Genomic DNA, 14279 nt, shown 5'->3' on the forward strand with positions numbered 1-14279 from the left:
AATACTGGTGCCCCCGTTTTGAAATAGATCCCCTTTCTCAAATTCTCATGCTTCAATTCTAATATACTTCGTATATTATTCTTCAACATATTCTTGTATCTAAGAAGGGGTCTTCCTTATATTTCGCACTCCCGTTTGAAGATGGCCACAAGTGGGAATTTTGGTAGTTCCCATCAGTCATCCAAGCAAAATGGCCAACCCATCTTAACTGAGACAGTATCAAGAAGGCCATTTTGCTTTGTATGTCACATTTATGAAATAACTGTTCATCAGAGACTCTGTCTTTCCATGTGAAACCACAAATATTTCTAAGACATCATTTGTGGAAAGTATTTAGCTGTTTGATGGGTTTTCTATTTGGTCTCCACGATTCAGACCCATTCAGCAATGTTGAGATTACAACTGTACAGTAAACTAATATTTTGCTTTTTAAACTCAATCCTCTCGCATTCCAAACCTTTGCTCGTTGCTTTCCAAAGGCATCACAAGCCTTGGCGATCATATTTACTATTCCACCATCTAAAGAAGCGCTGAAATAGATACACAAAATTCATATACGTAGGTGTTACCCATATACGGGCATTTGTGTAAATGAACGCGTATATGCATACATATGTGTGTACATATTCGGGTATCTTTGTATGTCCGTGCGTTTGCAGCTGTATTCCATAATTACATACATTATAATAAATAATAGTGGCGCGAGACTGTGATGTATTTTAGGTAAATATTAAGCCACATAATTTACAATAACAAACTGCTTCACGCATTTATATGTATATACATAGAATGTACTCACACACACACACGTGTGTGTGTGTGTGTGTGTGTGTATAGTACTTGAAGTGGTGTACAGGTGGTGTTTGAATGTGTGTATCTACAAACATGTTAATATACATATATAAGAGGAGAGCGAGAGAGAGAGAGAGAGAGAGAGAGAGAGAGAGAGAGAGAGAGAGAGAGAGAGAGAGAGAGAGAGAGAGAGAGAGAGAGAGAGAGATAGAGAGAGAAAGAAAGAGAGAGATAGTGAGAGATAATGAGAAACAGAGAGAGGCTTTCAAAAACTATAACTGAACCAAAAATGACTTCTTGAATTGTAATTAAATTTCAACAAGTTGACAACACCGATAGAATGTAATTGAAAAGAAACCTCTTTCTCTCTGTCTTTGCCTTTCATTTTTTTCTTCTTCCTCTTTTTCTCGTCTTTTTCATCGTTCTTCCTAAAATTGACATCTTGGAAGGTCATTTAGCATCAGCCACCTGTTAGTCAACAGAGACGCTTTCTTTCACTTTCTACTCACTACTCCACCCCTCCCTCCCTTCCTTCCTCTTTCTTCTTTCTCCTCTTCTAAACACACAAAACAACACACACACACACACACACACACATACACGTACACCAACATATTTTTTAATCCTTATGTGTATATTCACAAGCATGTTAATTTCTCAGCATATAGGCTAGAAAATTTCTTTCTAAGCCCTTATTATAATTATACATTTAATTTCACATAAATTGGTCTTCCTGTTATATGATGGCCACTGATAAAATTGATTAAAAAAAAGTTTTATCCTCTATTATATATATGAAATTATAATGAAGGAGAATATTTATATTTATTGCTGTTGTTATTATTGTGCTTCGTAGTAGGTTGGTTTCCATTCCGGTTGCTTCTTTTATAGAATTTTTATCAGAATTTTTAGTAATCGTAATTCATTTTCTTTTTCTTTTTGTTCTTTGGTATTTTCTGGTTTATTACATATCAATTTATTTTTTTCTATCTTTATCTCGACTACTATTATATTCATAGACTTTATTATTACCATCAGGGTTAACGTTATTTTCTTTATGAACCTCGTTGTCTGGACCTATGTTTTTTGGGTTTTTTTTTTTTACTAAATTTCAATATTTTTTTACATTCTATCTTACTAAGTTATAATAGTCCTCGTTTTGTGTGAATACTTTTTCATTCGCCAATAGGTTTGAAATACGTGACGAAACACGCTGTTATGCTCTTAATTTATTTTTGTATTTTAAGCTAGTGTTAGGTTTATGGTACGGTTTATATTTACCTACACTAAAATCTAACTTAATATCGAGGAAGTTAGCGATATTATGTTAATTTTCAATAGATATTGATAGTCTTATATTTCTAAAGAATTTGAATAGTCTTTGCTTACACTTCTCGATTTCGCTATTAGAGTGGTTGCATACTGTGAATAGTGCACCATCCCTGTGTAGACCACCTCCAAGCTCAGAAAATTCCCTACTTATTGTAAACAGTATATATATATATATACTCTTTTACTCTTCTACTTGTTTCAGTCATTTGACTGCGGCCATGCTAGAGCACCGCCTTTAGTCGGGCAAATCGACCCCAGCACTTATTCTTTAGAAGCCTAGTACTTATTCTAGTGGTCTCTTTTGCAGAACCGCTAACTTACGGGGACGTAAACACACCACCAGTGGTTGTCAAGCGATGTTGGTGGAACAAACACAGACACACAAACATATACACACACATACATATATATGCATATATACGACGGGCTTCGTTCAGTTTCCGTGTACCAAATCTACTCACAAGGCTTTAGTCAGCCCGAGGGTATAGTAGAAGACACTTGCCCAAGGTGCCACGCAGTGGGAATGAACCCGGAACCATGTAGTTGGTGGGCAAGCTACTTACCACATAGCCACTCGGTGACTTGTGCAAAGTCCGTTGATCCCATACTTATATCAAAGCACTCATTAGTGTCCTTCCATTCCCAGTACTTATTCTCAAATTTTTGTAATTGACTTTCTTGCTGCTAAATTACCTTTATTTCTTCCATGGATAGTGCAGAATTTTTCCTAGCAAATAAAAGAGCTTTATTGAGAAGGACTGGTTTTATAGATGAACAGTAGCTATTTACGTCGATTTGTATAAATCTTTTTTGTATGTTTACTATCTATTTTATTAAAAACCAGTTGATTACGTTATTTGAGCAAGAGCAAAGTGTTGGCTTGATTATATTTCTAAGGAAGGGTATATACTTCTCCATAATCATTTTACTAATCTTACCTAAGTTTAATTTTGATGGACATATAACCCTTTCAGTAGGATTAGTTCTAAAATTAGGTTTGCGTTCCTTAATGTTAATTCTTCGCATTCTGGGCTTATAAGGTTCTGTTTTGTCTGCTATCTCATCTTCTTCCATTATGCCTTTGGCTATTAAGTTTATTTTTCTTAGGTTGTTGCTGTTTGTTACTTTATAGTTCTTAGTTATTTCATTCTTAAGAAGTGCATGAAGTAAGAAATGCTTAAATTATATAGGTTACCCGTTTTATCTGCATACACCAGTCCTCCATTCTTATTCCTTAGTTCTTTGGTAATTACATGTTATTTCCTTAAATGTTCATTTCTACATACAGGGAATTTCTTAAATTAAATATTCTTGACTATACATCGCAGTCCATCTCCAAATGCTGTCCATTACTGGTTTTGTGGTGGATATTTCCTCGTTTTATAAATCCTCTGTATCTGTGGAGTTTCTTCACTGATGCGATAATTGAAGTTTTCATTCTTCGTATCATAGAAGTAGCTTTCCACCTCCATATATGTATATATATATATGTATATATATATATATATATATATATATATATATATATATATATATGAATATTGTTTGTCAATTTCTATGGCAGTTTACCGCTTCTGCAACTCATCAAATTTTGAGGTAGTGGTATGTGAGAACTATGGAGCGTAATTTCAAATTGTGCTACTTTATAAGTGTAGTTACAGGATTTCTGGTATTGCTACCCATTAATATTAACCTCATTCAGAGGTTATTCAAAATAGCCAGTGCAAAGATAGAAGGCAAAGATAGAATTACGGAAAGGAAATGTAAGATTATCTTACCGTATAATTAGGCATATCTAGGTTCTCTGTACATTGCAAATATAAAGGAGACAAATCAAAAGCTCTTATAAGTGTAGAGCTATGTTTAAACCTAAAACAAAAATCAGTAAATTACATTCTATTCAATGCAGGAAATATTCTATCTCTCGTTTGTTTAATACTTCCGAATATAATTGCTATTCATACACTGTTTCATATCTTACACTTTTTCGATTTCTTACACGCTTTTGGATGTAATGTGGTAAAGAGCGCAGCAAAGATGTCTAGAATCTGCAAGACTATCGAACTGGAATTGTTCCCCGTAGCTTGGGTCACAGCAGAAAATTATTCTCCCAGTAACCTCATTGCGGTAGTCCGGAAAAGCAACGTAATTAACAAAACCATGGCGCAAATAGAACAGAACAAGATTGAATTTGTCTGCTCCTATGCACTCATTAGGCAACACTTTGACAGAAGCGAAACCATTTTTAAAACTGATGAATTTCCATGTGAAACACCTGACACAGAGAAGAAGTGCCAATTCTGGCATCCCACGGGGAAAACCCAATAAGGAAGGCAACAACAACAACATGACAACTATCGACAAAGAAATTCATATGCATAGAGATGCAAATATTGAATAAGAAAAGGAAAAGAAACCTCCCGAGAGAAGAAGCCCCAACACCACCTCTCAAAGTAGTAGAAAAGGAAAAGTAACCAGCTGAAAGACTGATGAAACCGAGTTCAAAGATAAGAAGAAAACTGCGGGAAGACGAGCAAAAGAAAGAATAAAGTTGTAGGTGAATGACATCCCATCTGTAAATGCAATGTAAAAGGTGTCAGCTGGCATGGAGAGATGGGGACAAACTACTGCTTTGCGCATCCAAGGCTCAGGTAGAATGGAACCCACAGTAAAACACACTCTCCATTCAGCTAAGAAGACGGAATAAAATCACGCCAAGCGTGATTCATATCCGAAGAGACACAGCTGCAAAGAATACCACAAAATCTGTCTGCAGATGCAGTGTGAGCTGCAATATTACAGCAACAAGTCGTTCCAAGTTTATCAGAAAAGATTGCACAACAGCTGGCAAGGCCACACACAAAACGAAGCCATGCACAGCCAAACACAAGACCGTCGCAAATAATAATTACTTGTAGGCACGCAGTATTTCATCATGTAACCATAACATAATATAAATTATATTAACGTTTTTTAAAGTCAATGCCGCGTTCTACTGCGTTAGCCGTGCGCTTTTTCATTTCTTGTTAACGTTATCTCTACAGTTATTCTAGAGAAACTCAAGCCAGCACTGATGTTTTTTACTATGTTTCGTATCGAGACGTCAGCTGTAAACAAACAATGAGATCGAAAATGAAAAAAGGGTAATGGGAGCATATGACATATTTCGTGGGGTTATTGCCCCCTTCATAAGCCCCTATTCAACCTTTTAATCATCCTCGAACACATTGCTTAAATAGCCACTATATATAGCGATGGATAGTTGCTGGATTTACCAGTTTTACATATTAAACGCATTCCTGGAAGCTGGTACCTAAATACTAATGACTTTTTCATCTTCGATCTCATTATTTGTTCACATCTGACATTTCGGATACGAAACGTCATAACGAAAATCAATGCTGGCTGGAGATTTTATAGAATATCTGTAGAGATAACCTTATCAAGTAATGTAAAACGCACTGCTAACACAGTAGAATACGGTATTGACTTATAAAAACGTTTAATATACGTTATAGTATGGTTGCATAACGAAATACCACGTGCCTACAAGCCATTAATATTTACGTTCCAGAAATACTAACAAAACTAGATCAATGCATAAATGTGTTTCTCATGGGTGATCTGCACCTTTCCAACTGCAAATGGAAGGAAGGCATCATAATGTCAGGAATGACAAACAAAAAGCGCAGCCAAGCAGATCCTCTGCTTCATATCACGGAAATGATGTTCCCTATCCAGTTTGAACTTTGCAAGTTCAAACTTTTTGCAAGTCAATAGTTTGAACTTTTTGGAAGTCAGTTGAAACACAGATACTCCAACAACATTTGCAAAAACGTCTCTCTATGCAAGACATGAACATGAAGCTTAAAGAATTCATGACAATTACATCATATGCGTTAAATTCGTCCCAGAGAAGAGATCCAACACATAGATAAACATCATTCCCCGAGACAAGAGTCCTTATGATAAGGGGGACAAAGATCTCTAATAACTGAAATAAAGAACTTTATATCAGCTCAAGCAGAACGGAACCCAGGGCAAAAACTACTTTCCACTCAGCCAGCAAGATAGAATAAAATAACACCCAGAGATTCATATCCTAGCACACATCTTGTAGAGATCGAAAATAAACTCAGATACTCCTATCAAAAAGATAGAGAGGAAAGAGAAACCCGTGTGGTGGAAAATATAGAAATGAATCCTAAAGCCTTCTACAAGAAAGAATCTGTCTCAGTGCTCTACATGATAGGGTCACTGTTTGAAGAGAACGGCCCACTAACTGCAGACCCCAGGAGGAAAAGTGAGGTGCTAAATAAAAAATTCCAAAGTATCTTGATCTCTACACTGGGGAAATATGCAAATAAGCAAGGTCTGATAGATTTTCAACGTTGCAGATCCACACGGAAAGAGGGGCAACCATCGATTACATCGACATAAATAGGGAATATGCAATATTGGCCATTGATGAGGTAAGCTCGAACTCATCAACCGACCCAGATAGATATCCGGCTGTTCTTTTAAGTACATGCAAGAAAGCTCTCACATCAGAATTTCCTTGCATGTTGTAAGATATGATATGATATGATATGCTCTGTCCATAAACGAGGTAACAGAGGGGATGTTAAAAATTACAGGCCTGTCTCTAACTTCACATGCTAGCAATTGTCAGAAGATGACTGATCACTTTCCTGGAAGGATATAACTTGCTCACAAGCATGCAACGTAGCTTCCGTCCAGGAAGAAGCTGCTTCATAGAACTACTACAGCATTGGAAAATTACTCTTTTTAAATCTTACAACGTGAGATATTCAGCAACAGTATTTCGTAGTAAAGATTGTTTGCCAACATATCATGGCAGTCTTAGTTTAGGACGAATGTTGCTGTAATTTAGCCCCAGAGGACATCGTCTCCAGCTGGCTATACGACACGATCTGTGTCCTTATATTTTCAAACAAAGGAATCTAGCACCCCCACTCAACCACTCAATCGTAGATGTAATATAGCTCGATTTTGCCAAAACCTTCGTCAAAGTTTGATCATGAGATGATATGTTACAAAGTGCGTGACCTTGGTGTCACTGGAAAATTAGGAGTGTGGCTGCATGACTTTAAAAAGCCAGACGTTAGTTGTTGTTAATGGTGTTCTATTCCAGGGGACGTCAATTACCAATGGAGTTTCCCAGGGAACTATACTGAGAGCACTACTGTTTGTGATGAGCCTCTCAGACATACAGACAGTCACTTTGCCCATCTATACTGATGATACAAAAGTATCAGATCAAGGTGATTGACGAAATCCTAAAAAACTGCAGAAAGCCCTGAATGTGATACGCAGGTGGGCTGAAGAAAATAAAATTCGGTTCAATGCTGAGAAGTTTGAAGCACCCCACTGCCTGCCCACCAACATACCACAATCGGATTACACAGGATCGGGGGATAGTGCAATCGTCTGGGGGTCCACATGAGTAATACTGCAACATTTCATTTGCATATTACCAAGATGGCAACACTGTGTAGGGTAGTAGCTGGTTGGGTTTTGAGATCATTCAGAACAAAGAAAAGGATTACCAAACTACTCTAATCGAGAATCTTCGTTGTCCGTCACCTGCTCCTATCTGTGGTCACCGTAGAGCGTCAAACTAGTGGTGGAACTCGAGACAATCCAATGCCATAACACAAAAAATATTGACTAGCTGAAACAGATGAGCCACTCATTAGGAAGAAGGCATGAAAGATATACAATGACATACATATGGATGAGCCTTGAAATTGAAAGCTATATCAGATACCGGACGGAACGATACTGCATAGTAACAAAGATTGCGTCTCCACCATTTTAAATAAGGACTCAATATCGTAACAGTCTGGATTTCAAGGGTCCACGACTATTCAACATTCTGCCAAACAATTTCAGAGATTTACAAAGTGTAGATATGGCGGTCTTCAAAGAACATCTGAACAAAGTTTTATCTGGGTTAGCAGATGAGCACACATTACGGAGGAGGAAAGAAGATGAGTAGCTCCGTCCAGCTCGCTACTTCATCAGAAACAATACAGAAAAGAAATCACACTGAAAGACGGCGCACACACTGATTTAAATAAATTATTATTTTGGGACAAAACGCTATTTCAATATAATTTTGACAAGTATGATTCAGCTAACGTTCATGCAATTTTAATTTCTACCACTGTTGTAACCATGCAATATACAGAAAATATTTCATCTTCTTTATTATTATATCTGCTTCATGCGTACTCATAGATGTGTAAATGTTTAAAACTTAATTTTAAAGCCAATTTATTAAGTGAAATGCATAAAACATAACTAAATTAGTGCTTTTCTGTTTCAATATATTAAATTATCATCTCGAAAACCATCTTTCGATTATAAAAGCCTCTTTAATTTCGACTGAAGAAGTATTGCTTACCAGATTATTGAACAGCTTGTGGGTATATGTAACCATTTATGGGGATTCATAGAAAATGAATCTGCATACTGCAAGATATAAATAAAAAGACGGAATGTGAAAACTGATGATCCTTCAAAAATTATTTGAAAATATCAAATTTAACATGACACGTTGCACCACAGTTAATCTTAAACTAGGCCTAATACACTGAAAACGATGTATCTCATTGTTTACGTTCAGCCTCATTGGCGATTGGAAAAATAAGGATGTGTGCCATTAAAAATCTTTACTGTATTTCACTTTTACATATATTTAAAATTCAAATTAATCACATTATTTGTCAAACTATTTATCGAATTCTCCTGATTTAATGCAGTTATGTGACACTCTGAAAACTAGTATCATATATAAACTATATTCAAATCAACGAATGCTTACTGTGTTAACATGTATTAGAATACTCGGCGTTGCCCGGGAAACAAATCGCGTTGCTGGTGGTCCTTTTATTGAATGCTACATGTGTGTGTGTGTGTGCATCCAGAAATCCAAAGTATATAACGCCAACAAAGTATAGATATCACATTTTTCTATGAAGATTACATCATACAGGATCAAATATAATTTCTATTGCATAAGATATAGAGAAAATACAAAATACAAATCGAACTAGGTTGGATCGATTGTAAAATTCAATGCGGTGCTTCAGCATAGCCGCAGTCAAATGACTGAAACAAGTTAAAAAATAAAAGAACACCACAAATTTACCAAAGTACCCATAACAGTTTGAATTCAAAGCAAATTATAATCGCTATAATATATGAACGCAAGCAAAAAGAGTGTTAGGAAGAAATATTATATACTAAGGAAAGCCATTTTAGTATTTAAGCCTAAGATGACGTAACAAGTTGACGAGAGAATAAAAACTAAACATAGAAATGTTACATCTGTACATTTAGTTATCTGTTTATTTTTTTTAATAGAGAAGTTATGCTTACTAAATTGCAGGAAAGGCAATTACAATGAAGGTGCTGTTTATTATTGAAATATCTAAATGTTTTTCTATATTTTTGAGGACATTTCAAAGTAAATATGGTTCTAAAATTTAATAATTTTAATTTCGAAGTGATTATGTACATTTCCTCGAGGCATTTTAAATTATCGGTATTGTACAGTGAAACCGAGGCTACATTTAACTAATAATATTGATTATAATATTGCGAGTAATCCTGTTTGACAACTAAGAGGAGAGTTGGTACTAATTTCTTGAAACATAAGTCCTACATAAGAGCAAATAAACGCCCCTGAAATTTCGAAAACAAACTTTTGTGTCATTCGGATCGGTAAATCAGTGTTTAAGAAATAATCTAGTTTATCAATGTACAGTAATTGCAGGGGATTCTACATATCATTACATAGGTTCTTCTGCTACAATTTGCCTACAGACAGCCTTTTCTCCATGTGGTCTTAACATGCACTAGGGTAAAGACTGTTTGACAAGAGAGAGAGAGTGTGTGTGTGTGACGAGTGAGACAGTCGCATACTACTTAAATAAAATTGCTCGTGGATGTAGTTTTGAAGGTGTGTTGAAAGTGCTATGGCGACAAGAACAGACAAAGTGTGTTGCTGGAAGTTTCTAGCCATAGTCACACACAGTCGGCTCAGAGTAGGCTGCTACAAGTCTCACATGCACTTTTGTGCGGCGAGCAGCCCTATTTAGGTGTAACACTGCTTCTTCGATACCGGAGGCGAGGTAAGAAAAGGAGCCCTTCAATCATCTTGGCATTAACAGCAGATGCTTAGCCATCCAGTTTATTGCAGTCGAGATAAAGATAAGAGAATCAAAGAAATATGTTAATCTTTAATTGTTGGAAAGTGAGAACTTTACAAGAGGGCAAAGAAAATCTAGAACGAAAAACATCTCTAATCACAAAAGTCATCGACTCGTATAATATTGATATTCCTGCTCTTAGTTATATCAAACTTGGGGATCCTGGAGAATTAGAAAAGGTTGGGAACGGTTATAAATAATTCTTTTCTTTTTGCGTGCGGAAAGCCGGCAGATGAGCCAAGAGTTCTTGGTGTTGGATTTGCCGCTAAATCGACACTAAGTTGCCATCCATCCCCCAGAGATCTATAATTGAGGAACTTGGGGAATATCTTTCCTTGGAAAAGCTAAGTCTTGCTATTAAAAAGCTTTCCATTGGTAAAGCTCGTGGACAAGACAGTATTCCCATAGAAGTGTACAAGCATGGTGGTAGACAACTTGTAAGAAGGCCGCGCAAATTGATCTGTTTTATCTGGGAAATCGGTTCCGTTACCCAACAGTTCAAAGTTGCATCTATAGCATACTTGTGCAAAACCTAAAATAATGGTTCGCACAAACAGATAAACTGAGTGAAATTTAGTAATTTTTGCTTCTAACTTACTTCTACGCCGTTCATTAGATAATTATATTCGGGACATATTAAAGCATTTCCTGCAAATGATGCGTCGACATGCAACCATATTCTGTGTTCCCGGCCTGAAAAAGAATGCGTTGTTATACAGTTCTGTTTTTAAGAGATGAGGAATTATGTACATTATTTACATTATTTACATTTGACGGATATTTGTCCTCATCTTCTTTGTTATTAACCTGGAACTTTAGAACTTAAGGTATTTTTCGATATTATTATTATTATTATTATTATTCAGGTCACTGACCGAAATCGAATTCGGAATCTTGGGTTTAGTAGCCCGCACTCTTAACCACTATGCCATATGCCCGTGGGCAATTATGGAGTGAATTTTAGGGCTTATGGCGTAGTGGTTAAGAGCGCAGGTACCTGATGAAGGCTGGAGAGTATATCAATCGAAACGTTGAGCTAACAACAAACAAGATGAGGACACATATCTGTCAAATGTAAATAATGTAAATAATACGTTGCCATGTTATGAACATTCATGCTGTAGGAATTTAAGAAAAACTATGAACAGAAACACTACAAATGATTAGGAGAATAAATAGACTCCTATAATAATTTTCTATTGTAGAGGATCTCTTATGTTTAATTTGAACATACAAGGATTGCATTGTGAAATAATACAATGTGTTTATAACCTTGCTTTAGAAACTATAATATAAGGGCGTTAGATAGAATTGACAGTACGTTTTTATGCCCGTCATGCCTAAGGGGTATGTTGGCTGTGGGTGGCTAATAACCATAATGTCCTCAGCGAAATATTAATATTAAGAATATAAAAGAGTAAAATTACTAGAGAATATAGCTGTAAAGACGAACAAGTTATAGCTACCAAGTAATATAAAGATTAAATATATACGTAATTAAAGCAACTTACAAACTTCACCAAGTTCGTCAATGTTATCAAATGCACACACAGAAACTGTACCCAAAGTTGCACAAATCTGAAAAATTAGAAAATTCTTATCACTTTTCTGTTTTTTAAAATTTTTTTTTTAATAAATTGTTTGACTGAATATAACGTACACCGTGACGGTGCATGGATCATCGGTTAAGTGAATGGGCCTGGATACTACGAACACTGTGAAGGTGCATGGATAAGCGGTTACGGTGCTCGGCTCACTAAGAACCTGGATTAGCTGTTACAGTGCTCAGCTCACAGCCATAAAAGGTTGTGAGTTGGATTGCGGCGGTGTTGTGCTGCTGAGCAAGATGCTTTATTTTAGCTGCTCCTCTCAAACCATTTCACATTCTGTGTCACGCTGAATCTCCGTCAGAGCCACGTTCAGTGTACGCATGTCTGTGCAGTGCTAAGTTACATGCATATGCGTTTTGCGAGAGGCCAGTTCCGTTGATCGGATCAACTGGAACACCCATCGTAGTAACGGAAGAAGTGCTATTTTAGAAACATTTTATCATCCTAATATGTGTTAGAACATCACTAATATATGGCTTCGTTCCACAGTGGTTTGCAAAGATTTGAGGTATAGTCTACACAACATTTACCACTTGTAAGCTGGCAAAGTAGTTAGTATTCCTGGAAAAATGCTAAGCAGCATTTAGTCCGGCTGTACGTTCTGAGTTTAAACTCCGCTGAGGTCGACTTTCTCTTTCATCATTTTGGGGGTGTATAAAATAATTACCAGTTACACACTGGCGTCGATGTAATCGACTTGCGGTCTCGCCCGACCTTGCTGGCATTGTGCTAAAATTTGAAATCAGAATAGTACAAAGATTCAGATCATGACAATTTAAACGTCTTTTACTTCACCATACATAAACCTGATCATCTCAACGAAGTGGAGACAGAAACTTTCGACAACATTGTCCTCAATAAAATTTATTAGATTTTCATTTTCGGTGACCAGGTAGACTAAAGTTATTAGTCTAAGGGAAGTAACTTTCGTTGAGTTACTATGTTAGTTATTTCCCTTGAGTTGCATGTATAATTACTATGTGAGTTATCTCCCTTGAACTGTAGGTATAATTCGTTTCAAAGATCACATGTTGAGCATCGAGACTGTCGTTTGTCCGTTTTTAAGCAAACTTGAGAGCAAGTTTGCAGTGTTTTCTGGTAAATAGCATCCCTCGCCTAAGAATATGGAGGCACCTAATTTGTGTTGTACCAATTCGGCAACGGATTGAAACAATATGTGTATAATTCTCTCAAAGATACAACCAAACACGAGTAAATGGTTACTCTCTCTTTTTCTTGTTTCAGTCATTTGACTGTGGCCATGCTGGAGCACCGCCTTTAGTCGAGCAAATCGACCCCGGGACTTATTCTTTGTAAGCCTAGTACTTATTCTATCGGTCACTTTTGCAGAACCGTTAAGTAACGGGGACATAAGCACACCAGCATCGGTTGTCAGGCAATGCTAGGGGGACAAACACAGACACACAAACACACACACATATATACATATATACGACGGGCTTCTTTCAGTTTCCGTCTACCAGATCCACTCACAAGGTTTTGGTCGGCCAGAGGCTATAGTAGAAGACACTTGCCCAAGATGCCACGGTGTGGGACTGAACCCGGAACCATGTGGTTGGTAAGAAAGCTACTTACCGCCACGCTGAATAAATATTCTACATTCAACTTGAGCCGCACTTTGAAAGCAGATCTATTGGGTATAGCACATAACACTCCGAATATGTGTCAGTTTGTGTGTGTGTGTGTGCGTGCGTGTGTGCGTATGGGTGTGCGTGTGCGTGTGTGTCTCTGTGTGTGTGCGTATGCCTGTGTGTCTGTGTGTGTCTCTGTGTGTGTGCGTGGGGGTGTACGCGTGTCTATGTATGTGTGCGTACGTGGGAGGGGGGTGCACGTGTGTATGTGCCTGTGCATGTGTCTGTGTGCGTGTGTGTGTGTGTGCGTGTGTGTGTGTGTGTGTGTGTGTGCTGATACTAGTAAGATACCAGATCCTGTGTGCGAATTTAGAAAGTGTTATCACATATCCTTAAATATATTATTTGTCAATCAACACCAAATTCATTGGAATCATTTTCAAAACTTACAAAAAAAGGAGTTAAACCTTTCGCTGTGTCCTCTTCAAAGGCTTTTCTCATTTGTTCCCCACGCATTACTCGTTTCTCGTCCAACTCTATATCTCTGTATTTAACCAGCGCAATATGAAAAGCTTTCTCAACTGATGAGTGAGACTGAAAATATAAACCCAATTAATGCACACAGAATAAAGAACTCTAACATGCATGTATCCATGTATATGTGCGTATGTGTGTATGTAGATATGTATGTATACATTTATATATATATATAT

At 36.9% G+C, this 14279-nt stretch overlaps 1 protein-coding gene across 4 annotated transcripts in view; it reads right to left on the reverse strand.

Annotated features, from left to right (window-relative positions):
- Positions 1 to 14279, reverse strand: part of LOC106872852 (aromatic-L-amino-acid decarboxylase) — a 59745-nt gene that overhangs the window by 39996 nt on the left and 5470 nt on the right. For all 4 annotated transcript variants that reach the window (XM_052965964.1, XM_014919989.1, XM_014919988.2 and 1 more), the window contains exons 5-9: positions 14017 to 14160; positions 11876 to 11942; positions 10963 to 11057; positions 8555 to 8622; positions 3903 to 3993 (exon numbers count right to left, since the gene is read on the reverse strand). In XM_052965964.1, the coding sequence (XP_052821924.1) occupies positions 3903 to 3993; positions 8555 to 8622; positions 10963 to 11057; positions 11876 to 11942; positions 14017 to 14160 (465 nt within the window). The remainder of the gene's footprint in view (positions 1 to 3902; positions 3994 to 8554; positions 8623 to 10962; positions 11058 to 11875; positions 11943 to 14016; positions 14161 to 14279) is intronic.

Source organism: Octopus bimaculoides, chromosome 3 (genome assembly GCF_001194135.2).
Source record: "Octopus bimaculoides isolate UCB-OBI-ISO-001 chromosome 3, ASM119413v2, whole genome shotgun sequence".
Lineage (NCBI taxonomy): Eukaryota > Metazoa > Mollusca > Cephalopoda > Octopoda > Octopodidae > Octopus > Octopus bimaculoides.